This window comes from Lissotriton helveticus, chromosome 3_1 (assembly GCF_964261635.1).
Source record: "Lissotriton helveticus chromosome 3_1, aLisHel1.1, whole genome shotgun sequence".
Lineage (NCBI taxonomy): Eukaryota > Metazoa > Chordata > Amphibia > Caudata > Salamandridae > Lissotriton > Lissotriton helveticus.
Window position 1 is genome coordinate 448,658,364 of NC_136061.1, and position 26,701 is coordinate 448,685,064.

Consider the following 26,701-nt stretch of genomic DNA (forward strand, 5'->3'; position numbering starts at 1 on the left):
AAAGCCATTAAAGTGTTAAGATGGCTGTTTTCTCTGTGTAATTGAGGCTTTTAATAAAACAAGCATTGTCAAAGCCAATAGAGCTCGTCTTTGAGACCTACTGACACTGCTAGTGCCTTTTGTTTCTACTGTACAGCATGGGGATTGCAATGATTTTTAGCCATGATGTACAGAAGTTTGGCTTCTGTGCAGCATGGATGGCTAAAAATCACTTTTTAAAAAGTGCTGTAATGCAGCAGGTGCTAATGTGTTTAAGAAAATGTTTTGCCCTTTTAGTGGCTGCTACATAGTGGTTCCCTCCCTCCCGGCTCCCTTCTTATGACGCCCCCAGAGCGACCGCGCAGCGGACGCGCGCAGCGGGAGCGTCGACTGAGCGCCAAAGGCGCGCCAAAGGCAAGCCCGTCTGCGCCCGTCCGCGCCTGGACCGCGCACAGTGCCAGGACCCCTGGCCCCCACCAACGGAAGACGACCCGACTGTACTACGACGCCACCGAACTCATCGCACTCAACGCCGGTAGAATCCCGGGCTGCTATCGAGCCGCCCCGAGACGCACCCACGGACCCTTCTGCTGCCACTCCTGCAAGTTCACCTGCATTCGGACCTGCACCACACCAGCACCGACCAAGCCGAACTCCAGCAGCAACCACCTCAAGTGCATCCTGCTCAACACCCGCTCCGTCCACAGACACGCCGTCGTGCTCTGGAACCTGCTCGACACCACAGCCCCAGACGTCGCCTTCCTCACGGAAACCTGGATGGACGCCTCCTCAGCGCCTGACATCGCCATCGCCATACCGGACGGCTACAAGATCATCCGGAGGGACCGCGTCAACCAGACAGGAGGAGGCATCGCCATCATTCACAGGAACTCCATCCGCATCACGACCAACACCGACAACACCCTCACACCCGCCGAACACCTGCACTTCCAGATCCACATCAACCCCAAGACCACCCTCAGAGGCACCCTCATCTACAGACCCCCGGGACCACGCACACAATTCAGCGAAGACATCGCCGACTTCATCAGCCCGCACGCCCTCCCCTCCGCTGACTACATCCTCCTCGGGGACCTCAACTTCCACCTGCAGAACAACAACGACCGCAACACCACCACCCTGCTGGACAACCTCGCCAACCTCGGTCTCAAGCAGCTGGTAACCACCCCCACCCACTACGCCAGACACACACTCGACCCCGTCTTCTCATCCAGCAAGGACATCGCCTTCAGCCACGCCACCGGACTCCACTGGACGGACCACAGCTGCGTCTACTTCAGCTTCAGAAGGACCACGATCCACCACCACCAGCAACAGGTTGCACGCAGAAGCTGGAACAAGATCACAGCCGACCAGCTCGCGACTTCCCTGAGCATGAACCCTCCCACCAGCGCAACAAACCCAAGCCAGGCGGCCACCAACCTCACGAAGTGGATCAGCAACTGCGCAGACGACCTCGCCCCTCTGAAGACCCCGCCTAGCAGACCCGGCAGCAAGAAAGCCCCATGGTTCACCGACGAACTCAAGAGCTCCAAGAAGAACTGCCGAGCCCTCGAGAAAGCCCTGCGCAGAGACCCAACACCGAACAACATGACTGCCCTCAAACTCGCCACCCGAAAACACCACCAACTGATCCACGCCACCAAGAAAACTGCATTCAAGGAACGACTGGACAACAACGCACACAACAGCAAGGAACTCTTCAACATCGTTAAAGAGCTCTCCAACCCCAACGCCGGAAACAACGACATCACCCCTTCGCAAGACCTCTGCAACTCCCTCGCCTCCTACTTCCACAATAAGATCGCGGACATACACAACAGCTTCAGCTCCCAACCGACGCACGCCACGACCGAACCACCGCCCCCCACCATCACCCTCCGCGCCTGGACCCCGATCAGCACCGAAGACACCATCCGCACGATGAACTCCATCCACTCCGGATCTCCGACCGACCCCTGCCCTCACCACGTCTTCAACAAGGCCGACGCCGTCATCGCACCCCACCTGCGGGACATCATCAACACCTCCTTCGACACCGCTACCTTCCCGGAGAGCTGGAAGCACGCCGAACTCAGCGCTCTACTAAAGAAGCCATCAGCCGACCCCACCGACCTCAAGAACTACCGCCCCTTTTCGCTGCTCCCGTTTCCTGCAAAAGTCATCGAGAAGACCGTCAACAAGCAGCTGGCCGCCTTCCTCGAGACGAACGGATCCCTCGACCTCTCGCAGTCTGGCTTCCGGGCCAACCACAGCACCGAGACCGCCCTGATCGCAGCTACCGATGACATCCGAGCCCTGCTCGACAACGGAGAAACAGCGGCCCTCATCCTCCTAGACCTCTCCGCGGCCTTCGACACTGTCTGCCACCGTACCCTAGTGCAGCGCCTCAGCAACGTCGGAATCCAGGAGAAGGCACTGGAATGGATCACCTCGTTCCTCGCCGGAAGGACACAGAGAGTCCGCCTCCCCCCGTTCAGATCAGAAGCCACTGAAGTCATCTGCGGCGTTCCTCAAGGCTCCTCGCTCAGCCCAACCCTCTTCATCGTCTACATGAGCCCCCTCGCAGCCATCGCACGCCAACACAACCTCAACATCATCTCCTACGCCGACGACACCCAGCTGATCCTCTCCCTCACCAACGACCCCGCCACCGCCAGAGCCAACCTACACGAAGGGATGACAGACGTAGCGAAGTGGATGATGAGCAGCCGCCTGAAACTGAACTCGGACAAGACGGAAGTCCTCATCCTGGGATCCTCACCCTCCGCCTGGGACGACTCCTGGTGGCCCCCGCCCTGGGCAGCGCACCCAAACCAACAGACCACGCACGCAACCTGGGCTTCATCCTGGACTCCTCCCTCTCCATGACCAGACAAGTCAACGCCGTCTCCTCGTCATGCTTCAACATCCTGCGCATGCTACGTAAGATCTTCCGGTGGATCCCCACCGAGACCAGGAAGACGGTCACCCAGGCCCTCGTCACCAGCCGCCTGGACTACGGCAACTCCCTCTACGCCGGAACCACCGCCAAACTCCAGAAGAGACTCCAGCGGATCCAGAACGCCTCAGCACGACTCATCCTGGACATCCCCCGTCGCAGCCACATCTCCGGACACCTGAGAGATCTGCACTGGCTACCGGTCAACAAGAGAATCACCTTCCGTCTCCTCACCCACGCACACAAGGCCCTACACAACTAAGCCCCAACAGCCGCCTCAACTTCTACGCTCCCACACGCCAACTTCGATCGACCGGCCACGCCCTCACCGCCGTCCCCCGCATCCGAAGAGCCACCACAGGAGGAAGGTCCTTCTCCTACCTGGCCGCCAAGACTTGGAACTCCCTCCCGAACCACCTCCGCCGGACCCAGGACCACCTCGCCTTCAGGAAACAGCTCAAGACCTGGCTGTTCGAGCCGTAGCGGACCCCCCCTCCCCTAGCGCCTTGAGACCCTCCGGGTGAGTAGTGCGCTATATAAATGCTGTGATTGATTGATTGATTGATTGGTTCTCGCCACCCATGAATTGTCCCGAACCCACTCCCCAAACAAATGGGGGAGTGGTTTGGGGGATGAGGCAACATGGAGGGAGGGAGGGGAGAGAAGGATGTGGGTGGGGAGAGAAAAGGCGAGAGGGTGTGGGGTGGCACATGGCAATAGAAGGTGGGTGGGAGGGGCTAGGGCATGAACACAGACCAGAACTATGGAGGGTGTTGTGAGGGGCACGCACATGGGACAACGGAAGGTGGGTGAAAGGGATGAAAGGGGCTGGGGCAAGTTCACAGGCAACAGAGTGGACAGGAGGGGCTGGGAAAGTACATCGAGAAGCTCACAGATAAAGGGTAGGCTGCTGGGGCAGGGGTAGAATGCAGACAACAAATGGCATGTACAAGGGTAGATGTGAGCACACATGCAAAGGAGGGTGGACAGGAGGGGAATGGGGAGGAAACACAGAGGGTGGAGAAATACATGAGAGAGACAGCTGACAAACACACTCACTCTTACAATAAGAAAAAAGAAGCGCATAAAAACGTGAGCAGTGGAAGGACACAAAAATGTTTCCATTTAGACGAATATAAGAAGAGGAAGGAACGCCTACAGAAACGGACTATTAAAAGAAAGCAAACGAGAGCGACAAAGCAATGGGAAGTAATGGGTGAGCTCTAAACCCTCTCTAAGGTGACACAAAATGTCTCACAACAGAAAGCGTATGTGTTGTCTGAGGTAAGACCTAAAACGCCAGAAGTCCATCTGTGCTATATGCCAAATGGTGCAAAGACAAAGATAAAAAATTCAAAACCTTGGTGTTATTCCATTGTGGAAGGGCAGCAATATGGATTGTTTTAACAGTACAGAAGATGCTACCATAGTTCTATTAGGACATTTTTACTCGCTCATGAATGTTCATAACAAAGATTTTCAAATCTTAAAGTGATGTTATCTCATTTTCCTTCACTGATCTATGTTTGTCCATTTTTGCATTTTTATGACACTCCCTACCCTCCCCCCAAACTTCATTTGCACAATTACTAAACTGATCATGATTGACTGTTATGGCTTCACAAAGCATGCCCAATTTACACTTTCACTGACCCAGTTGGGGCCATGAAGGTTAAGAGAATGAAGGCCCAGCAAAGGTTAAAAACAGCCTTTCAAAGAGTCTTTTTCCTGCATGCAGCTCATTCAAGGCGCTTGCAAATCTGGATAAATGAAATTTTAGTAGAAGAATAAATTGGTTCCTTTTTCCAAGTGCTGGATTTTGAGAAGGTTGACATTTTAACATATTTTTGTTATGTTTGATATCACACCCAAGTTCAATAACAAAAATGAGAGTGTAATCAAAGCATGTCTCTAACTAAGCTGATGGATGCCCACAACATCTCCAGTGTGCCATATCACCATTGCTAACCAGTTTAATGGAAAACATTATTGGGAATAGGATAAAGAAGCCACCTTGTCCGCACCTCTGACAATGGCTAGCCACCACCAAAAACAGCACCTGTTGTGCAGAATTATGATGTTGGAGTGCACTGACCAGAAGCTTCTCATCGTCAGCAGCAGTTCTGGCCACTGTAACAACTTCTGGCCACTGTAACAACTTCTGCACGATGAAGGTGGAAAAATCAGTGGCAGTCTTGGGAAAGAAGTCACACACGTGCAAAAGGAATCTGAGGACACTCTTGTTGAAAAGACCCACGAGCAAGTGAGTGCAAGAGAAAAATCAATCACCATCCAGGCACATAAACCAGCCAACAATAAAAATCATCAAGGTGCCTTCACACTGAATGCTATAAGGGCATTTATTTTGGAAAGACAGTTAATATGAGAAACTTGTAACAAAAAATGATTTACAAGAAGGCAAACATAAAGAAAAATCAGAAATAGAAAGAAAACACCGCATCCGAACAAGCAACCACCTGGCAAACAAATCCCAGAAAGCTGAAAAAATACCTGACCAAAGGGGTTGACTAAACTATGCTGGGCTTATTAACTACTGAACCTTGCTTCTTGCTCTGAAATGTATACGTCAAGCACACAACCTTGCGCAATGAAAGAAACTCAGCAGTGGTATTCTGAGGCCAGCCCAGGGCCTTATTGTGTCTACACTTAGATATGCTACAGGAGACTTGAGACTTCTCTGAAAGAGCTGTGCACTAGTACTACATCCTCAACAATCAGTGCCAACGGAAAATTCCCACAGTTGAATGCTGCACCTACAACTGGCAGGTACACAGTTAAGTGTCCAGCAAATGTTGATCCTCTTATTTGGTAATGAGACATGGGGTGGATTGCTTTTCCTAAGAAATTGGTTAAAAAGCCAATGGTTTTTCAAATAGTTCAGAAGGGGTATTGATAAAACATTCAATATTTCATACTCTTCCAGGCAAGCCAACAGTTCCCCATTTTGCTACGAACGTTTGTGCAAGGTGGCTAATGCCAGCAATATTTTGAAATTGGAGCAAACAGTGCATTGAACGGCAGAATATTCCACTTTGCCATACATTTTAAGGCATTTAAAAAAAACTCATGATTTTTTTTAATTGCAAAACATCTCCTTTCACTCCTAAGTTACACTTAACCATCCTAACGTTTCAGGTACATTTTCAGCAATTTAGTATACGAGAGAAGGAGTGCAACACTAGAGTCATGATCACTGTTAGTTATAACCTGAGGAAGACTAAACGGAAACATTTTAAATCATAATGCCAAACGAGAAACTCATGAGCCCTCGTTGCATAACAATTAATGACAGCAGCACATTATAATTCTGCTGAGATGACTTCTCTACCCGGATTACAAACTGCTGTGTGATACAGTTGTGCATTACATTTGGAAATATTGTCAAGAACATTTACCCTCAGTTTTAAAAATTAAAGCCATCTGGACCACATATTTCCAAAATCAGATGCGTTATCAATGATGAAACTGGCCAAACATGCATTGTAAATAATTCAGCAGCTACGCAAACACTGGAATTGGTAGACCTTTAGCTGGTAAATTAATACCACTGACCACAAACACATATAATTTAGGAGCATGGATATGTCCCTTTCAGGACTGGTCTCTCTTGCTGGTCCACTGACAACACATAGTAATAGCTTCACAAGGCAACAATGGATCATGCTGTGTACACATTTTAAGATCTAATGTAAATTGGGGTTGCAACATTTCAAGGTCATAAATGATCTTCTATAAAAAGTACTAGCAAAATGTAGGAAATAATTAAAAAAGGTGAATTCTAATGCTGTTCGGAGTATGATCAACCCACCTTCTTCGGAGGTCTTCTGCCACCACTGCTCTGCAGCTGAACAGGTACGCCCGCAGAGACTTCAGCTGCTGCCTCAGACGTAGAACAACTGCAAGCGGCTCAACGTGCCTGTACAGCATTGGATTTTCTTGTTGTATATCGATTAACGGCTCCTCGTGTACGTACTCCAAAAACTCCTTTGCTTGCTTGGACACCTAAAAGATATAGATAGGATTTTAGGATGTTAGATATGCTACCAGTTTCACAGCCCTTTTCTTACTCTACAGAAAATCATGGAGGTTTTAGACATGAGTTTCTCAGGCAAATCTATCTTTTCTGTTCTTGACACAACATTCTGTCATAGGCAAACATTGCAAGTTTATGATTTTCTCTTTTACAGTAGGTGCCACAAATTATTCAGCAATATCCATTGATTCAATGGAAATGTGTTTCATTGAAATTTTGCAGTTGAAGTTTAAAACAATAAACATATTTGTTAAACCACCCTACTGGTCTCAACACCTACTGTTAAGGTAGTATACTGTAAATTTAAAGGGATCAATACTCCCATTAAGCAGTCTAGGTTTTCTATATTTCTATCAAATACACGGTACGGTTATGTTATAAAATGTGTGCCCCCGCTGCAGAATGTAAAGCATCTCCTGAGTGTCCCACGTCTCACAGAAATTCATTGGCTTTGGGCGGAACAGGATTTGGGGTACCCTTATGGGTTAGGGGCCTCCTACACAGAAGGGCCTGCATTTCGCCCCAGTCTCTACCACAAAGAAACATAAGAAAAGTAAGTTATATCATTCTTTGGTAGGGGATTTAAAAATCTCCCTGGATACTTGAATCGTTAGATTGGTAAGTAACCATATCCTCGATAATACCAATGTCTGGCCACATCTTAGTAACTATGTCTGACTCTTTGACTATATGCTGGAGGTCTAAACATTCTTTAAAGAAATTTAAATTCAATGCGTATTTAGACAGGGAAATTACTCAGTTCCTTGAGTTGAGCAGGCTAAGCGTATGTCTTCTTAGGTGCTCTGAAACCACAGCTTTGGTATAAAACAGCTATTGTGCTGCAAGGAAAAAGCATTAGTCCTGAAGTCCAAAAAGCTTAAGAAACAACCTAAAATGCAGGAATGTAAATGTGCCTGCTTTTAGCCACCCCATGATTTACGTACAAAGGGCTAGGCATATATTCAGTGATTTTATCAATCTGAAACCTGAGCAAGTTTTACAAAAGATAAACATAATTATTGGAGCTGGAAAGATAATAATCTGCTCTCCAATAGTAGACTCAGAAAGGGTGAGGTGTTGTGGTAATTAATTCTACCAGAAGAATGGACAGACTAAATTAATTAGGCCATGACAATATTAGTTGGACATTTGTAGACTTTGATAGGCTAGTTACAGAATAATACTCAGAAGACATTACTTCTATTGATGTTTCTACTTTTTTTGCTAGTCTATCTTTGCCAGTGCTACTACAGGAACACAAGGGCCTTCTTTCTACGTACAGTGCAGATAAAGAAGTCTCATCAGCAGCGGTGGCAGCCCAACCTAATGGGCTGAGGGGCCACGCCGCTTCACCTTTTGCCCAAAAAGAAGTGTCAGGCTGAGCAAAGGTCAGCCTGGCAGACACTCTTTATTTTCAGGTCAGGAAGCCAGGAGCTAGCCATGTGCAGGCTCCTGGCTGCATGAGCAGAACCTTGTTGGGCTGATGATGTCACAGTCCCTGTGGGCGGGACCTCTTCAGCCTGGCAAAGCACCTCAAGGCCCTCCTCCTCGTGACAAGTGGGAGCATCACTGATTGCCTCAGACCTGGGCGCTTCATATCTGAGCCCTGAAGTGCACAGGGCCGAGTGGCAATCAGTGACTCTTCATCACAGAGTGGGGTGGGGTCAGCAGTCTCAGGACCTCATCTCACTCTGTGACGAGTGAGGGCTGCTGCCTTTCCTTATTGGCAGAGGCAGCAGTCCCAACCCTCCTGGGACCTCCGAAACAGAGCTGCGCAGGTACGTTGATTTCTCTTTTAATGTTTGCGGCGTGAATGAATATTTGGGAGTGAGTGTTGTGAATGTATATGTGTGTGTGCATGCATGTGTGAATGCATGGGTGTGAGTTAGTGTTTGTGTGTGTTTGTGTCTTGTCCGCACACCCTCCCTGCTTAAAGTACCGGACACTACTGCTCACCAGCAATTAAGCATCCTAAACTTGATAAAGCATGTGGTTTAGATAGCTTCCCCCCTGAATTTTATAATACATTCTTACACCCTTTCCTCATTATTGGTGCAAGTGTTTCTGAAATTTCTTAGTAGTGGTGTGTAACCTACTTAAATAAGCTCAGCTTTCAGCAATGTTGGCTTTCAAAAGTCCTAATAATGCTGAATTTCGCAAAACATCACTGCAGCTGAGAGAAGCTATATGGAAGTAAAAATAGGTAAAGTCCTATTGAGAACCATACCATTGAAGATTAGCACATAGGGCCGGAAAATGATTGCAAAAAAAGCATTGGAAAAGTCAGTAGATCGAAAAAGCCAATAGGTCTTGCATTTTTAATCTAATGGCTTTGCCACTGTTTTTGCATTATCATCAAAGATTAAAAAAAGTTTTTAAAAACCTAGTGCAATGAAGTGTGCATGCGATTACCTGTCAAGATGATATGGCTTTCTAGCGTGATGACATAGACATGTGCATGCTTGTTCGCATATGGCATGACGAGGGCGCCCTTTTGTTTAGTTTTTATTTATCGTTCCAAAATGGTGGCCCCACTTGGAACAGTAAATAAAAAAATATATATATTTAAATGTGTGCCAAAGTACCTTAAAAAACAGAGTGGCCCAGCAGCAAACTGAAAAACGAAAATTTAAAACAATTTCTTTTTATGGAGAGCAATGGGAAAGGTGGGAGAAATGGGGGAGAAGGCGAGGGAATAGTCAACAGAGGAGCAATGGGGAGTGGGCGGAGGAACCTGAGTCATGGGAGGAATAAAAAAATAAAAAGTGAAAAAAGACAAATCGGGGGAGGCAACAGATGAACTGAGACTTGTTGGAGAAGAAGCAATACAGAGCATGTGCGCACAGTATTTTAGGAGGGAAGTAGTTCCATGAATGTGAGCAGTGGAAGAATGCAAGTCATCAAATCAAAATGATTGTAAAGTAGCTTTGCTTCAGGGATGGATAAACACGTGAAGAGAAAGGAAAGCAATAAATAAGAAGCAAGCAAATTAAAGTGTCAAGAAAGTCAAACAATTGAAAGCAATGGGCTTCTCTAACCCGCTTACGTTTTTGGTATGGTCTACCAGAGGTCTTTCGAAAACAGATAGCTAAAACCTGTCTATACACCAAGGTAAACAGCTTACTAGACTAAATGATCAGAGAGGGATTGTCCGAGTTAGGACCTTTTTATGACAAACACAAAGTTACAGAAGAGGTAGCTAATAAAACCTAATAAACACATAAATAAAAGACAACATGCATTTGGGTGCATTTTCATTCTCTACCTGGAGATCACTTCAGTTTGGGGAAGGACATCCCTGCATAAGGAGATAGCTTTGGAATGGGAGACCCCCATGAAGTAAAAGCTGCAAGCTCACAATTGGACCCCGGCATGACCGCATCTGAGGTTTTTGCATGCATTCCAAAGAACATGAAAATCTGTCTTCATTCAAAATTACATATTGATTTCTGCATCAAAAGGCAACCAACTGCAGGATCTTCAGCACTGAGACAGAACAAGTTATTAGAATTTAAAAAGAATTTTTAGATCGAGTCATTTGCGAAAGACATTTTGTGGGCTTACCAAGAACTTACAGGCACTTACAGCTCACCCATTGCTTATCACTGGTTGACCTTATGTCACTCATTTGCCTGCTTCTTATTCAACGGATTTCCTTATTGTAGCTCGTCCATCTTGTGTTTGTCCCGCCCATGGTACACATCCATTTTGACATCTCTTTCATTGGCTGGCTTCTATGCTTCCTCTGTTCACTTTTAGGGAGCTACTTAATTATTTTTGTTTAAGCACTTAATGCGAGGGTATGTGTTACCCAGCTGTGTCCCTGGTGTACTTTTCTCCCTTCCACACTGCTCTCCCTTGCCCATGTTGCTCTCTCTCGCTTGTTTGTTTCTCCATGTTGCTCACTTTTCCCCACGTGTTTCTCCTGTTAACCATGTTCTCTCGCTCCTGTTGCTTCTTCTCCCACCCACCATGTTGCATCACCCCATACTCTGCTCCTACCCGCTTATCCATTTAATTTATTTTTCGAAAGTGCTTTTGCGTTATGTTTTTAAAAAGTGCTCCTTTTCTAAAATAATTTACCGATCCATCTCGGATCACAAAAGAAAAGAAAACACACACCTTTGTATATGAGCAATCTCACATTGTGTGTTCTAACCTATGCTACACAGCAGCATGGCTAGAAAACTGGCAAAGCCAATAGGTCTCTAAAGCGAGACCTATTGGCTCTGCCAATGCTTGTTACGTTTTGGAAAGTGTACAAAATCGCTAAAGCTAGACAGACATGAATAATTATACAGATCTTGTAGTAATGCCATCAAACATTCAAACATTAAAGAAAACTAAAGATCTTATAATTAAAGCTGCAACTTCTTGATTAATAAATGTGTTTTTTAAGGATACAAAAATTCTGTTATAAAAAATATAAAATAAGTAAAAATAAAAAATACTGGTATAAAAACTGAGAGAGCGCAAACTGATATAAATATATGAGTACATCACACTTACCTATAGAGAGCATAATTCATGAAGAGAAATGCCATGAGTGCTAATAGTATCTGAAATTATATTCTAAATGTATAGCTAATATAGAGATTTAAGTAGAAGTGGAACTAATACAGAAATGTGTGACATTATATGATTTTATTAGACGTGATTATTTTGAATCTATGTCGTGTAGCTGTTAACATATAAGATGGTCTGTGGTAAAACGCAGAACGTGGTAGGCCTCAGGGCCAGAGCTGGAGGTAAAAGGGAAGGTGTTTCTTTTCACGACACAGATTGTTTAACGTTTTTGGTCATTGCATTAATGGGCCATGATTTAGAGTAATGTTTTCTAAATAATAGAATAAGAGTTTAACATGCTTTAATTAAATGAAGAAATTGAATGCTATAATCATAATGTGAAATATTGTAGGCCTGAAATGCTTTAGCATTGATTTACAAGTACATGTCTGGGCTGAGAAATGTTGCAAGCCTTTTTTTAGAAGTCTATGAGAGTTGGGTTCTTGGCGGCAGATATCTGTCTGCAACAGGAAAGGGGGGATCCAATTATAAGTGAATGAATAGAGGTCTGTTCAGTAGACGGCCCAGACATGGAGGAGGGTTCTGGAATATTTAAGGGGTATCAGCGGGCCGGAGAAGAGACTGAGAAGCAAGGTCAACTCTAACGTCTGAGGCCCAATACAAAGCATCATGGAAAAAGCCTGAAGTTGCACCACGTGAGAGGCGTTTCGCAAGGGGCGTCTCAAATGTTGTTGACTGTTTTGTATTAGGGACAGCACCCCTGGGTGGAGTTAGAGCAGAGACCTGAGGACCCTTTAGAGAGCGGATGGGTAGGCAGTGAGGGGTCATGACTGGAGAACTTTAGGTTTTCACCAAGAGAATTAGAGTGGGTGACTTCCCTTGGGGGTCATTCATTGCTGACACCTTTGTTAGGTTGGGATTTGGTTAAGTAGGGATACCATCTAGAACAGGGTAGGGACGCCTAACCTGTGTTTGTTTTCCTCCAACCTAAATGAAGGAGAGATATGCGTCTATGCTGATAGCTTTGCTATTTTTAGAACTTGTGTTAGTGATTTCTGTTGCTCGTCTGAGGGCTTTTCGAGAGCACATGTATGTAATTGGACCTGTGTATCTCGTGAATCTCATTCTGAGATGCTTGTATTTGCAGCTCATTATATCTTTACAATAAACTTTTGAAACCTAGAAGTTGTCCGTGATCTTTGAGAGTAGAGTCCTTTCTTGGGTGAACTAATTTGCAGATAGGTGTACTGTTTCCTTCCAAGACAGGCAATAAAGGTTCAGTCGACCAGATCGAGGTTTGGATCAATAGATATAAGGTATCGATCAAAATCTCGCCCTTTCAGTTGGTAGCTATAGAGGATGGTTGCCTTCTTGAGGACGGTGACCTAGGCCAGGTTAGCTTACCCCAAGGCCCCTAGAAATCGATGATCGGAAGAACAGCCCGCAGATGAAGATCCGGATGACGTGAGACAGAAAAAGCAGCAGTATCGGTCGAGAGTGAGTATAAAGGGTTATGCGTGTTAGATTGCGGTGTTTTTGTATTGTATCTATGTTGTAATGTCTGGCGGAGTTGAATGTCTGTAGAGTGACTGTGGAACAGGTTGTGAGCGCGCGCAACCGGTGGAAATCTTAAGTTCAAGGAGAGCTTAAGTGGTTCGGGTGTATCGGACACCCAGAGTAATTGTCAACTAGTGTGAAGGGGGTCATGAGGTACCATTGATCACCCGAGAGACCGAGATAGGGGGAACGTAAGAGTGAGTGCGTGAGTAACGGACGCTGGTCGGAAGTTACTGTGTGTGTAAGTAACCTATCAGAGAGACGATAGACATCTCGTCAGTTGTGTTGACAATTACAGATAGACTGTGGACGTACAGTCGAGAGAAGTGACCGCTTGGTCGGAAGTAGTCATTTTTCAGTGTATGAATGGGACGCATGCATAACCGGGAGACGAGTTGAGAAAGGAGGGGTGCTGCTGCGAAGCGGAGAAAAGAGACGTCAGGTGGTGTCGCGCAGTGATTGGCCAACAGGAGAAAGACCGCGCTGTGATAGGCCAAGCTAGCAAAGCCGCGACAGGATTGGTGGATTGTCATCAGGAAGTAAACAGAGTAGCGAGGCTGAATTTTGTGCGCATAATTATGAAGTGTTTTAAATGGTTGAAAGCGCTGTTTAAGAAAGAGAGGCGAGGATCGTATGAAGGGGAAGAAGCCCCGCCGGAGGGTACGCCAGCTCGTTATATGGCAGTAAATGTTGGGTTGCATACGATCCTTTGGATATCAGAGTGGAGTAAGATTACTGAAGGAAACGAGGAACTGACGTTCCCGAAGTACGGGACGTTCAGATTAGAGGTGTTACATCGATTGAAATCAGTCATGACCTCAAAGAGACCCTTGCCTAGACCAACCCAGTTTGAAGCCCTTGATGCATGGCTTAGGGCAGCGCATGAAAGGAATATGAACAGACGACAAGAAAGGGTGAAACGCTCGGTAAGGGCAGTACAGGATGCCAGGTGGGATGCGGATGCTAAAAGATGGAGAGTGCATAATTTGGAAATAAATAAACTGTACCCAGTGTTAGAGGCGCCAGTAAATAAAAGCCCCCTAGAAGAAGATGATGAGAGCGAAACAGAGGACAGCCTGATAAACAGATTACTGACAGACAGGCCACCCCCGTATAATAGAGCAGGGGGAGAGGTCGAGAATACTGAAGGAGAAAAGGGGGGCAATGCAGGAGAGCATAGACCGCTTCCCAGTTCAGAGTGGGATCCTGAGCCAAAGAAAGAGTTGCTCCAGCCTAGTCAGGTGCAACAGGTAGTCGGTAGGTTTGTGGTACAAAGAGCGCCGGAAACGGAAAGCGCCACATCCTACCCATTACCAGATGCACTACAGGTACCTGTTACCATAGGTCCTATAATATCGATATATGACCAAGAGAGAGCAAAAGGGGAAGAACGGAAACGGAAAGACAGAGAAAGAGCAGAGCAGGCAAGGAGGAACGATACCACTAATTCCCCAAGTCAGATGCCGATGCCCAGAGAGTGGAGCACCCCGATGCACACAGCAGGGGACCCAGGAGGAGATCCTGGGGGCCCTAGATGGCCAATGGATCTGAGGGGATCTGGACGAAAATCCTTTCAAGAGCTAAATGAGTACATGAAGCAGTGGGATGAGGCAGTGAAGGCTCAAAAGTGCATCAATGCTGCAGAAGCAGAAAGGGAAAGTCAGGACAGCAGAGCACGGACTCACTGCGGGGCTGGGGAGAGTAGCCCGGAGTGGGACTGTAGAGGGAGTAGGGGAGTCACCCATTGGGCCCGGAATGGAGGTAGAACAGACCTGGAAAACGGGGGCCCCGGGAGTGGAGGGGTGGCGTGCCCAATACTCAGTGAAGGGGAGAGGAGAGCGCAAGAGTACAGGAACAGCTTTAAGTGTCCACACTGTGTGCCTGCCACCAGAGAACAGAATGGGAGTTGTGAGAGGTCGCACCATAGTCCCTGTGATGACAGAAATGAGCGCAGCCCAGGGAATATGGGGAACCAGGAAGGATCGTATCGGATACTGAGCGATACGAGGCAAAGGGAGTGTAGCGACCAGAGGGAAAATAACAGAGAGATGTGCGGTGAGAGGAGAGAAGAAGACGAGAGTGGGCAGAGAGAGAGTAGGGATAAAAGGCCCGTGTTCCATCACCTTCCAAGATCGGATGGCCGAGCATGGGACCTGGAGAGATGGGAGCAAGGGAGGCCACCCATTAATTCTCCTGAGCCCAAACGCAGAGCTCGAAGTTGGGATGGTAGGGAGACCAGTGAGCCCCCTTCAAAAGACATATTGCGAGCTGAGATAAAAGCCAAGAGACTTGATGTCTCCAGCTTAAGGTCAGATCTGGATGACATGGTAGATGGTACCCTGCCTTTAGAAAGAATGGAAATGTATGAACAGGATGAAATACTGTATATGGCAAAGGACATCACACGAAAGGCGAGAGCAGTCCATGAGAAGTTAGTCGAACTAGCAGGCAAATATATGGTGGACTTGTCAAGAACCAAAGCATTACAGGGTAACCACAGGCTACATTACTCAGATCGAGACCTAGATGAGAGGAGAACGATTGGGCTAAAAACACACATAAGGGAACTGATTACTGGAATAAGGACATGGAGGGCACTAGATAAATGGGAAGAGAGGTGGTCCAAGAAAGGGACCGGCAGAAGAAGCATGATTGGTATAACACCAGGACAGCAGGGAATAGAAGCTTACCCTTTGCGTGAAGTTGCCAATGGGAGCTATGTACATGTCCCTTGGAGTAGGGGAGATTTAGCTGCTTTTACCACATCTTTCCCCAAGTTACGAGAGAGCCCCGTGGAGTGGTACAAGCAAGTCGAGAGGTTTGTAAAGATCTCAAAAGTCCTATGGATAGATCTGAACACGCTGTTTGACATTGTAGTACCAGGAGATCTGTGGACGGCATGCAAGGTTAGCGCTGAGTGGCCCACAACGGAGCCAGAGAGAGATGCTAGGACTAATGGGCCGTCCGAGATCGTGATGGCAAAATTCGAGAGAGTGATGACTTGGCTGAAAGAAAAAGTGCCAATGCAAGACATAGATTGGGTCAGAATAGACAGAACGAGACAGGAACCCAAAGAGACAGTCCATGAATATTACGAGAGATTGCTGAAGGCGTTTAAACAGTATAGCGGCTTGGATGTAATGGATCCAAAGGACATAGGGCAATTCGTGTCCAAGTTCGTCCTGGGACTGAGACCGGATATTAGTTTAATGATTCAGCAACACTCGATTTGTTGGCAAAGTAAACCCCTAGATGAAATACTGAGATATGCCAGGTACTGCTGTGATGAGGTAGACTCCAAGGCTAAGAAACTAAAAGAGAAGCTGATGGTGGTACAATTGCAGACAGCAGGAAAGGGGGGACCGCAACAACAGCAGCAAGGGACAGGTACAGGAGGTAAGAAGCAGTACAGTCAGAACAAGGGTAATGAGGAGAGTACTACCTTTAGACCCAGAGTAGACATAGCTACCTTGAAGAAAACGACTAGGTGCCACCAGTGCAACGAGTTGGGGCATTGGAAACGCGAGTGCCCTTACACTGTAGAGATCGGAGAGCAAGAGATAGAGGAGGAAGAGGTCCAGAGCGCACCTATGAGAGGGGCGACGCCATACCAAGGAAAGGTGCTCAAAGGGGGGGGGGCTCCTCCCCGAGCCCCGTTCCCGCAACCTCCTCGAGTAGGGAGTATGGGTAAGACCTATAGGCAAATGCCCCTGTTTATGGAAGGGGAAGAATGCTATTATGTGGACCCAATAACCGGACAGAGAGTGGAAAGAGAAGACTGCACCCTTGGGGCAGCCTTAGAGGTAGATCAGAGGGGACCCTATGTGGAAGCAGAAGTAGCAGGGTGCCCTACGACATTTCTGGTGGACACAGGAGCCACTAGATCCACGATCAGATCAGCTGCAGTTCCAGACCTGCCCATGTCTGGAGAGACCATACAGGTGGTAGGGGTCGCAAACAGGAGAATAACCAGCCAATTGACAGAACCGGTACAGGTGAAAATAGGGAAGTACAGCGATGAGCACCAATTTGTGGTTTGCGATTCAAGCCCTGTGTGTCTGCTAGGAAGAGACCTGTTGTGCAAATTGAATTGTACTATATATTGTACACCCCAGGGAGTGGAGGTATTGACTAATGATGATGATGCAGATTTCAAAGTTGCAAACTCAAGAATATGTGTGGAGCTGTACCCTACTTTGACAGTAGACGAGCTTCCCTGGGATTTGAGAGAGACAGTGGCATCAGAGGTATGGGATTTCACTGGGGAAGAGATTGGATTGGTCAAAGGGGTGGACCCAGTGAAAATTGTAGTGAAACCGCATGCTGAGTTCCCAAGAACACCCCAGTATAAATTGACTCCAGAAACGATTGCAGGCATAAAACCCGTGATCGAGTCCATGATTAAACAGGGAATACTGAAAGAAATTGTGGGTAGTCCATGTAACTCCCCGATTATGGGTCTGCAGAAACCAAATGGGAAATTTCGGATAGTGCAGGACCTTCGAAAGATTAATAACATAGTCGTTTCATGTTGTCCAGTGGTACCGAATCCATCAGTGATACTGTTTCAGATTCCATTCCAAGCTGAGTGGTTCACTGTGATAGATCTTTGTCAGGCTTTCTTTTCGATCCCTTTGGACGAAGATAGCCATTTTCTTTTCGCATTTAAGCTGGAAAATCGCGTCCTAACATGGTGTCGTATCCCTCAGGGGTATACAGAGAGTCCATCGATCTTTAACCAGCTTCTGAAGAAAAATCTTGAAAGTCTAGTGCTGCCCCAGAAGTCAGTTCTGGTCCAGTACATAGACGACCTCCTTGTGGCGTCAGACACAGAAGAAGCTTGCAGGGAAGACTCCATTGCTTTGTTAAATCACCTAGCTGCCAATGGGCATAAGGTATCCCCGGGAAAATTGCAGTACTGCCTGACAGAAGTGCAGTACTTGGGACACAGAATTGAGAAAGGCAAACGAAAAGTGTCACCAGATAGGATAGAGGCGATCATGAAAATGAATGCGCCTCAGACCCAGAGAGAGGTCAGGATGTTCCTAGGGATGGTGGGTTATTGCCGACAGTGGATCGTGAACTTTTCACTGAAAGCAAAACCTTTGCAAAAACTGACGCACAAGGAGGTGAGTGATCCGGTACCATGGGACAAAGACTGTTTGATGGCATTCTTACAGCTGAGAGAGGACCTGTGTCGTGCTCCGGCATTGGGAATGCCTGATTACAATAAACAATTCTTTCTTTACTGTTGTGAGAGAGAAGGTTGTGCGTTGTCTGTGTTGGTCCAAATCCATGGGAATGCCCGTAGACCAGTTGCTTATTTCTCAGCTACTTTAGACCCAGTAGCCGCAGCGTTGCCCGGATGTCTCAAATCCGTTGCTGCAACGGGTGTCAGCATTGAGAGATGTGAAAATATCGTCATGGGGCACCCGTTAGAGGTGTGCGTGCCACATTCTGTTGAACTGTTGATGACCAGGACCAAAACACAGCATCTGACCAATAGCAGGCTCACGCGCTATGAGCAAGTTATTCTTGCTGCAGAGAACGTGACCCTCAAGAGATGCTCTGTTTTGAACCCTGCTACCTTAATGCCACTTCCAAATGATATTGATGAGGATGATGAATATACAGACCATGACTGTCTCGATGTGACTGAACTATGCACCAAACCCAGACCCGACATCGTAGATGAGCCACTGACCGACCCAGACGAAGTTTTCTTTGTCGATGGCTCATGTGTAAGAGACGAAGTTGGGCAGTTGAGAGCAGCTTATGCTGTTTGTACAATTGAAGGAGTTGTGGAAGCAGGGTGCCTGGAAGGAGTAAACTCCGCTCAGGTAGCCGAGATTATTGCCCTAACACGTGCTTGCTTAGCAGGCAATCAAATTCGAGTCACCATCTACACCGACAGCCAATACGGGTTTGGGGTAGTTCATGATTACGGGCAGTTATGGTCTCAAAGAGGGTTCATGACTTCTTCAGGCTCTCCCATTCGCAATGGAGAGTTTGTGCGCTTGTTGTTAGAAGCATTGCAATGTCCAGCAAGTATCGCAGTTGTAAAGTGCATCGCACATACCAAAAATGAGGACTTTGTTTCGAAAGGCAATAGATATGCTGATGAAGTTGCGCGGTATTGCGCAGAACAAGGTTACTCTTTCACAGAGGTGGATGTGGGTGGAATAAATGTAAGAACTGAATTAGCCATGATACTGGAAACTGTTGATACTTGGGATGAATTGTCAACCATGCAAGAAAATGCTCCTGATTCAGAAAAGGAAACATGGGTAAAGGCAGGATGTGTAATGGGTGAGACTCATTTTTGGGTCTCAGCAGACGGCAGAGCAGTGTTGCCCAATGAGATGGTGAGTCCAATGGCTAGACTCATACATGGTCCCGTACACTTAGGGAGAGATGCTATGCTGAGAGTGTTTAGACAGACTTGGTACAATCCTAAGTTTAGAATAGCAGCAGAAGCAGTGTGCCAGCGTTGTGTGACCTGCCAGCAGCTGAATGTAGGGAAAAGAACACCAGTTGCACTAAGTCACATAGGAAGGTCTGGAGGTCCATTCAACAGAATGCAGATAGATTTCATTGAAATGCCAAGATGCAACCGCCTCCGCTATGTCCTGGTGGTTGTTTGTGTGTTCTCCAGATGGGTTGAGGCATACCCTACACGTAGGTGCGACACCCTCACAGTGGCTAAGTTACTGCTTAGAGAACTTATCCCTCGTTTCGGGGTGCCGGCCTTTTTGGAATCGGATAGGGGAACACATTTTAACAGCGAGCTTGTGAAGATGATTTGTGTTGCACTGAATATAGACCAAAAGCTCCATTGCAGTTACCGACCAGAAGCCTCAGGAATTGTGGAACAAATTAATGGCACGATCAAGTCCAGAATAGCGAAAGTTTGCTCCTCAACGACCCTGAGTTGGCCTGACGCCCTGCCATTAGTACTCATGAGCCTTCGTAGTACCCCAGACAGAAGAACAGGGTTGTCACCACATGAGGTGTTAATGGGGAGAGCAATGAGACTGCCATCTATTCCAGCTACTGCACTGTTAAATATCACAGATGATATGATCCTGGACTATTGTAAGGGGCTGTCTGACGCCATGCGTTCTGTGTCCCTTCAGGTGCAGGCTGCAGAGGTTCCAGCGTGCCAGGGCCCTTGCCATGACCTGTATCCTGGGGACTGGGTCCTGGTGAAGAAACAAGTGAGAAGAAGCTGCTTGGATATTCGTTGGCGTGGGCCCTACCAGGTCATCCTGATCACAAGTACAGCTGTAAAGGTGGGAGGCCTGCCCAACTGGATACACGCGTCGCATACGAAAAGGGTTCCAGCACCTCTGGAAACAGCTCCTCTCTCGGATGGACGTCCAGCTGAGGACCAAGAAGCCATAGAGGGGGCTAGCCAAGCTGAAGAGGTGCCAGTGGAAGCAGGGAACGAGTCTGACCAAGCTGAGGACGGTCAGTACAACAGCGAAACAGAAGACGCTACAGAAGGAGAAGACAGCTGGGAGTACGAGTCTGACCCTGACAGGTCTGAAAGAGAGCGAGAACAGACCAGAAGGAGAAGGAGTAGAAGGGCACGTGGAGAAGCAAATTGGCCGCAAAGGAGAAGTTCTAGCCTGAGGTCAACTCCAGAAGCAACCCTTCCTCCGATATCAGAAGACTCAGACCCAGAAGAAGGTGCTCAGGGCGCTGAGGCACCGAACCGAAGGAGGTCAAGAAGAGTGCGTGTGCCTAACAGAAGATACTCCACACCTGAGTGGACATATCTGGCGACAAATGTCTGTGAAACCGGAGACAGGGAGGATCCGAGCGGTGGTGGTGTCCAGTTCTGAGCCCATTATCACCGTGGAAATACAACTGTTGGTACCCGGTGTCGAACAAGAAGGGTCACTAACATTCGTGCTCCCCAGACCTCCCCGCCTCAGCAAGTTAAAACACATGTTTCTTACAGAATTGAAATTCCCCGACTTTGGTACCACGATAACAGCACATGAAGAGCATACTCTTCGCATGGAAATATTGAACTATGCTATTGAAGCTGCAACCACAAATCTAATAGTCGATTGTTAAAGGACTTTGTAAATAAAGCAAGCAGAAGAAAAGAAGATTACCTAGCGCCCAGGAAGCAGAGAATTTTAGGGAACCCCTTGAGTGGATGGAGAAGGGCTAGGGTTGTCTTTTTGAACTGTGAAAGGACTTTTTTGCGAAAAAGGCTGTCAGCCTCCAGCTGTGTGGATTCTAAAGACAAAAAAAGGATTGAAAGAGACTGTAAAGGAACGAGAGGAAAAGAACTTTTTTCGCAAAGAGAAAGGGAAAAGCTAGATTGTCTGACGAAATGGAGGCCGGCACCCCGAACCGCAGAGCTAAATGTATAATAGGTACACTAATAGTAGGAGTGATAATATTAATAGCTTTAGTGGTAACAATTTCTTATGTAAAGGGACATGAGGAAGAGGTAAAGGTAACTGATGCGAATTCTGTAGTAACACTTACACCCACTGTTGCAGGTGAGAAAAGGGAAAACACTCAAGAGAAAGCGTTATTGGCTGCAGAAGCCCGCAGGTTACATGTAGACGAGTCCCAAGGAGACTTTAGGTCAAATGCTTATGCTAAACTTTTGTATGAATACGTGGATGCCATGGAGGTTAAGGATTGCTACGTCTGCATGCAGTTGCCTGCGTCTGTAGATGAAGGAATTCGATATCATCACCTCCCTCTGACATATGGCATTACATGTAGCTTATTGCTTAGTATATTTTATGAGAGAGATAGTTTTGAATACTATTTCTCCAATTATGATTCTGTGTTGCCAGAAGTCCCGAATTATAAGCAGATGAATAAATGGGATTACTGGAAGAGTGAAGACAGATTGGCCAAGTTCTTCATTCCTTGGATTACCTTAGATACTTCACATGCCCGTAGAAATAATCTGACATGCAAGGTGTCAGAAGTCGAGAAAAAGTTCATAGGGCAGGTGGATGATCGTTACAGGAGACAAAAGATTTTGAAAAAATCAGGACAAGGGAAATTAGATTGGACCGAGGAAGAGAAGTCACACAAGAGAAAGGGTAGTAGTGGTCCAATAGCTTTAGATAAAGCGCAGAGAGGAAAGTTATGTCTTCACCGAGCCAAAACGTATTATGAAAATGTATACGTGGGTGAAGTTGACTGTGAACATGCTTTTAATTTAGAGTACTACACTAAGGATTTCCTGAAGGGAATGCAAGTGATTCCAAATGTGTATTTTGTATGTGGAAGAAATGCTTACGTGAGACTACCTGACAACTGGTATGGATCATGTTACTTGGCAATTGTCTTCCCCAAAATATATCATGCACAAGACTTATTGATCATTGAGGGCCAGACATCATCGAGGGGAAGGAGAGATTTAGGCGATGCAGAAATGGTTGGAGATGTCTTTGGAGCTATGTTCCCTCTTTTGGGAATAATCCTTAATGATGTTAAAATTAGACGACTGGCAACAGTTGTCGACAGGTTGTCTGCCAGCACTGCTCAGTCCTTAATGCTGGTAGAAGGAGAGATGCAATCGATAAGGGCTATGGTTCTTCAAAATCGGCTTGCATTAGATGTCTTATTAGCAAAAGAGGGCGGAGTCTGTAAGGCTTTGAAGGTTCAGGAATGTTGCACTTACATTCCAGACCTTTCAAAACCCCTTGAGAAAGTTATTAAGAACATAACTAATATACACAAAGAGATCGAAGACTTGAGTAGAGAAAATGTCTGGGAAAAGGTGGGCCACGGAATGAGTACAGTTGGAGGGTGGTTTTCCACCTTAGGCAAAAGCTTTATTTGGTATATCCTAAAGCCTATCATCATAATATTGATCTGTGGGATAATATTGTGGGGATTGGTGAGGGTATTCAAATGGTACAGAGCAAGAAGGTCAGAAAGGGCCCAAAGAGAACAGTTGCAGAGATTGGCTGCCATACAAGATAATCAGTACAGGAGCCTGAGAGCTCTGGAAGCGCAGAGAATGCCAGCAATAACTGCAGTTTAAATGTTAGTGATGACCCCGAGAGGTCATCAAAGGGGGGAACTGAGAGAGCGCAAACTGATATAAATATATGAGTACATCACACTTACCTATAGAGAGCATAATTCATGAAGAGAAATGCCATGAGTGCTAATAGTATCTGAAATTATATTCTAAATGTATAGCTAATATAGAGATTTAAGTAGAAGTGGAACTAATACAGAAATGTGTGACATTATATGATTTTATTAGACGTGATTATTTTGAATCTATGTCGTGTAGCTGTTAACATATAAGATGGTCTGTGGTAAAACGCAGAACGTGGTAGGCCTCAGGGCCAGAGCTGGAGGTAAAAGGGAAGGTGTTTCTTTTCACGACACAGATTGTTTAACGTTTTTGGTCATTGCATTAATGGGCCATGATTTAGAGTAATGTTTTCTAAATAATAGAATAAGAGTTTAACATGCTTTAATTAAATGAAGAAATTGAATGCTATAATCATAATGTGAAATATTGTAGGCCTGAAATGCTTTAGCATTGATTTACAAGTACATGTCTGGGCTGAGAAATGTTGCAAGCCTTTTTTTAGAAGTCTATGAGAGTTGGGTTCTTGGCGGCAGATATCTGTCTGCAACAGGAAAGGGGGGATCCAATTATAAGTGAATGAATAGAGGTCTGTTCAGTAGACGGCCCAGACATGGAGGAGGGTTCTGGAATATTTAAGGGGTATCAGCGGGCCGGAGAAGAGACTGAGAAGCAAGGTCAACTCTAACGTCTGAGGCCCAATACAAAGCATCATGGAAAAAGCCTGAAGTTGCACCACGTGAGAGGCGTTTCGCAAGGGGCGTCTCAAATGTTGTTGACTGTTTTGTATTAGGGACAGCACCCCTGGGTGGAGTTAGAGCAGAGACCTGAGGACCCTTTAGAGAGCGGATGGGTAGGCAGTGAGGGGTCATGACTGGAGAACTTTAGGTTTTCACCAAGAGAATTAGAGTGGGTGACTTCCCTTGGGGGTCATTCATTGCTGACACCTTTGTTAGGTTGGGATTTGGTTAAGTAGGGATACCATCTAGAACAGGGTAGGGACGCCTAACCTGTGTTTGTTTTCCTCCAACCTAAATGAAGGAGAGATATGCGTCTATGCTGATAGCTTTGCTATTTTTAGAACTTGTGTTAGTGATTTCTGTTGCTCGTCTGAGGGCTTTTCGAGAGCACATGTATGTAATTGGACCTGTGTATCTCGTGAATCTCATTCTGAGATGCTTGTATTTGCAGCTCATTATATCTTTACAATAAACTTTTGAAACCTAGAAGTTGTCCGTGATCTTTGAGAGTAGAGTCCTTTCTTGGGTGAACTAATTTGCAGATAGGTGTACTGTTTCCTTCCAAGACAGGCAATAAAGGTTCAGTCGACCAGATCGAGGTTTGGATCAATAGATATAAGGTATCGATCAAAATCTCGCCCTTTCAATGCCTCCTAACTAGCTTTAGAGAATCTATTCTATTACCTTGTGTTTACTCGTGTCCCAGTTGTGCACGAGGCGGGCTGGTATGAGGAAGCAGTCGTCCACGTGGCATGTAGTGCAGTAGTACCACGCGCTGTAGCTGCACACCTTGGCTTTTCCGTTGTTCAGGCCGATGGGTCTCTGGCAGCCTATGACGGGCAGAAAATAAGTTAGTAAAAGAAGTTCTCTGGACACCTCTGTGTAGAAGGACTCTCAATGAATTAGTTGATGACTGGCAGCCAGAAAGCAATGACCGGGAAAGCTGGCGATAATACGCACAGGGGGGCACTCCCGACTCCTGCCTGACAACTAGGGTAGAAAATATTGCACAATACAATTTTGCACTTGTATGTAATGTTGCTGACAGCACTGCACGTGCGCCATTTGTTGTAAATACATTGCATGCAACCAACCCACTGCCTTGGAACTAAGCCTACGATACTAAGTAAACGAAAAGGAAGAACCAGAGAAGAACGAGCTTTTAAGAAAACACCACAAAAACGGTCTAAGAGAAGCGATTATAAACACTGTCAAACACTGTGCAGCTGGACTCTCAGCTGCATTACTACTGATATTTCTGAAACAAACTGCCTCTGTATATTAGTTAAATAAGTCCTGTGCATAGGAAGTCCGAATCACCTTTCTTAAGCCTTGCAGTAAAAAAAAGTGATGCGATCTTGTGGCCTGTGTTCTAACCATTCGAGCTTTCACGTCTGTCTGTGTCCCCATGGGGTGACTGCCTGCATTTCAATCCTCCTCTTGAAACTCGGAGGGAAAGCACAGAATATCCCTAAAATGTTCGAGGAGATCATTTATTACCACTCTAACTCCAGTCGGCGAATATTTGGGGTAATGGTTTTTGTGAGCACTGCCATCATATATAAGCGAAAGGAGAGATTAAAATTTCATGTCAGTTTTTGCCATGCATGAAATGCTCTCACATGCGCACCGAAGACTAAGGCGCATAGACCTGTGCTTAATTTGAGCCAGTGATTTTTGATGCTGGGACCAGCACTTAATTGGCAACACCAGCACTTGACAATCTGGCACATGGTGGCGCTGTTTGTCTAATTTAGGCAGTAGCATAACAACACTTGTTTATCAATTCAATATATTTAAAAGTGACTCACACCTGCCGCCCAAGCTTTTCTTATAACTCTGGGGGCCAGGAGTAGTCTGAATTGTCACACTTGTAAGTGTGTGATGGTTAGTAGTTGTGCTGGTACTCTCATTGGATATGCTGGTAGATGCAATGGGTGGTGCAAGCTACAGTTGCATACTGATGAGATCCAAGGCACTTTTTTCCTTTTTACAAATTAAGTACTGCCATACACAGATGGAGAGCTTAAACAGACAGAACAATGAATGTACAAAAATGATGGATGGAAATGCTTGAATCAATCGAAACCACTTGCACCTACTCTAGGCACATTTCCGTTCCTTCTTATTTGAGCTCCTCTGTGCCTTTACAGACAGAGACCACCCACAGGCCATAAAAAATGCTGGTCACGCAACAGGATGAGGCAGACTCACAGCTCCTAAGATAGTGCCAATGGAAATACATGCTGACCAGTTACACACTGTTTCGACTGGAACCAATTGCTGGCACAAACCCATTTGGCATTGACGTCCATCATTGACTCCACCAGTGTACACACTCACTGGCTTTGCCAATGCTTATTATTATGTGTGTAATGGGCCCTCAGCTATGGGCCATGCTGGTCTACATCGTGTACTGGTTCTTCATAGCAGAAACATTTAGAATGGCACAATAGGCGTTCAGGTCCACTTCATCATGTCCTTTTAATAGGCAATGCCTCCTTGTTTAGCCTAACTGCAATGTGAGCTAATCTATTGCTCTAAACTTGATTATGAGTTTGTTTATTTGAAAGTGATTCTGAAGACAAGCTACAGAGGACCTGTAGTCATTGGAAATTATTCTCTGGTTCGACCATTCAATGATCATAAACCTCTTTTAATCTGGTTTGAGGTATGCACATTTTAACTAGATAAACTGTGTACACCCCTATTATGAATTAAACCGGAAGTTGGGATCGACATTTATGCCATGTTTAAAAGGCATAACTGTAGTACAGTGGAGCTGCACA

The 26,701-nt window shown here is 46.1% G+C and overlaps 1 protein-coding gene across 1 annotated transcript in view; it reads right to left on the reverse strand.

The window, feature by feature from the left end:
• LOC144822599 (pleckstrin homology domain-containing family M member 3-like) overlaps positions 1–26,701 on the reverse strand; it is a 539,479-nt gene that overhangs the window by 233,860 nt on the left and 278,918 nt on the right. Inside the window, exons 4-5 of the mRNA XM_078680327.1 lie at positions 24,597–24,742; positions 6,771–6,964 (exon numbers count right to left, since the gene is read on the reverse strand). Of these exons, the coding sequence (XP_078536453.1) occupies positions 6,771–6,964; positions 24,597–24,742 (340 nt within the window). The remainder of the gene's footprint in view (positions 1–6,770; positions 6,965–24,596; positions 24,743–26,701) is intronic.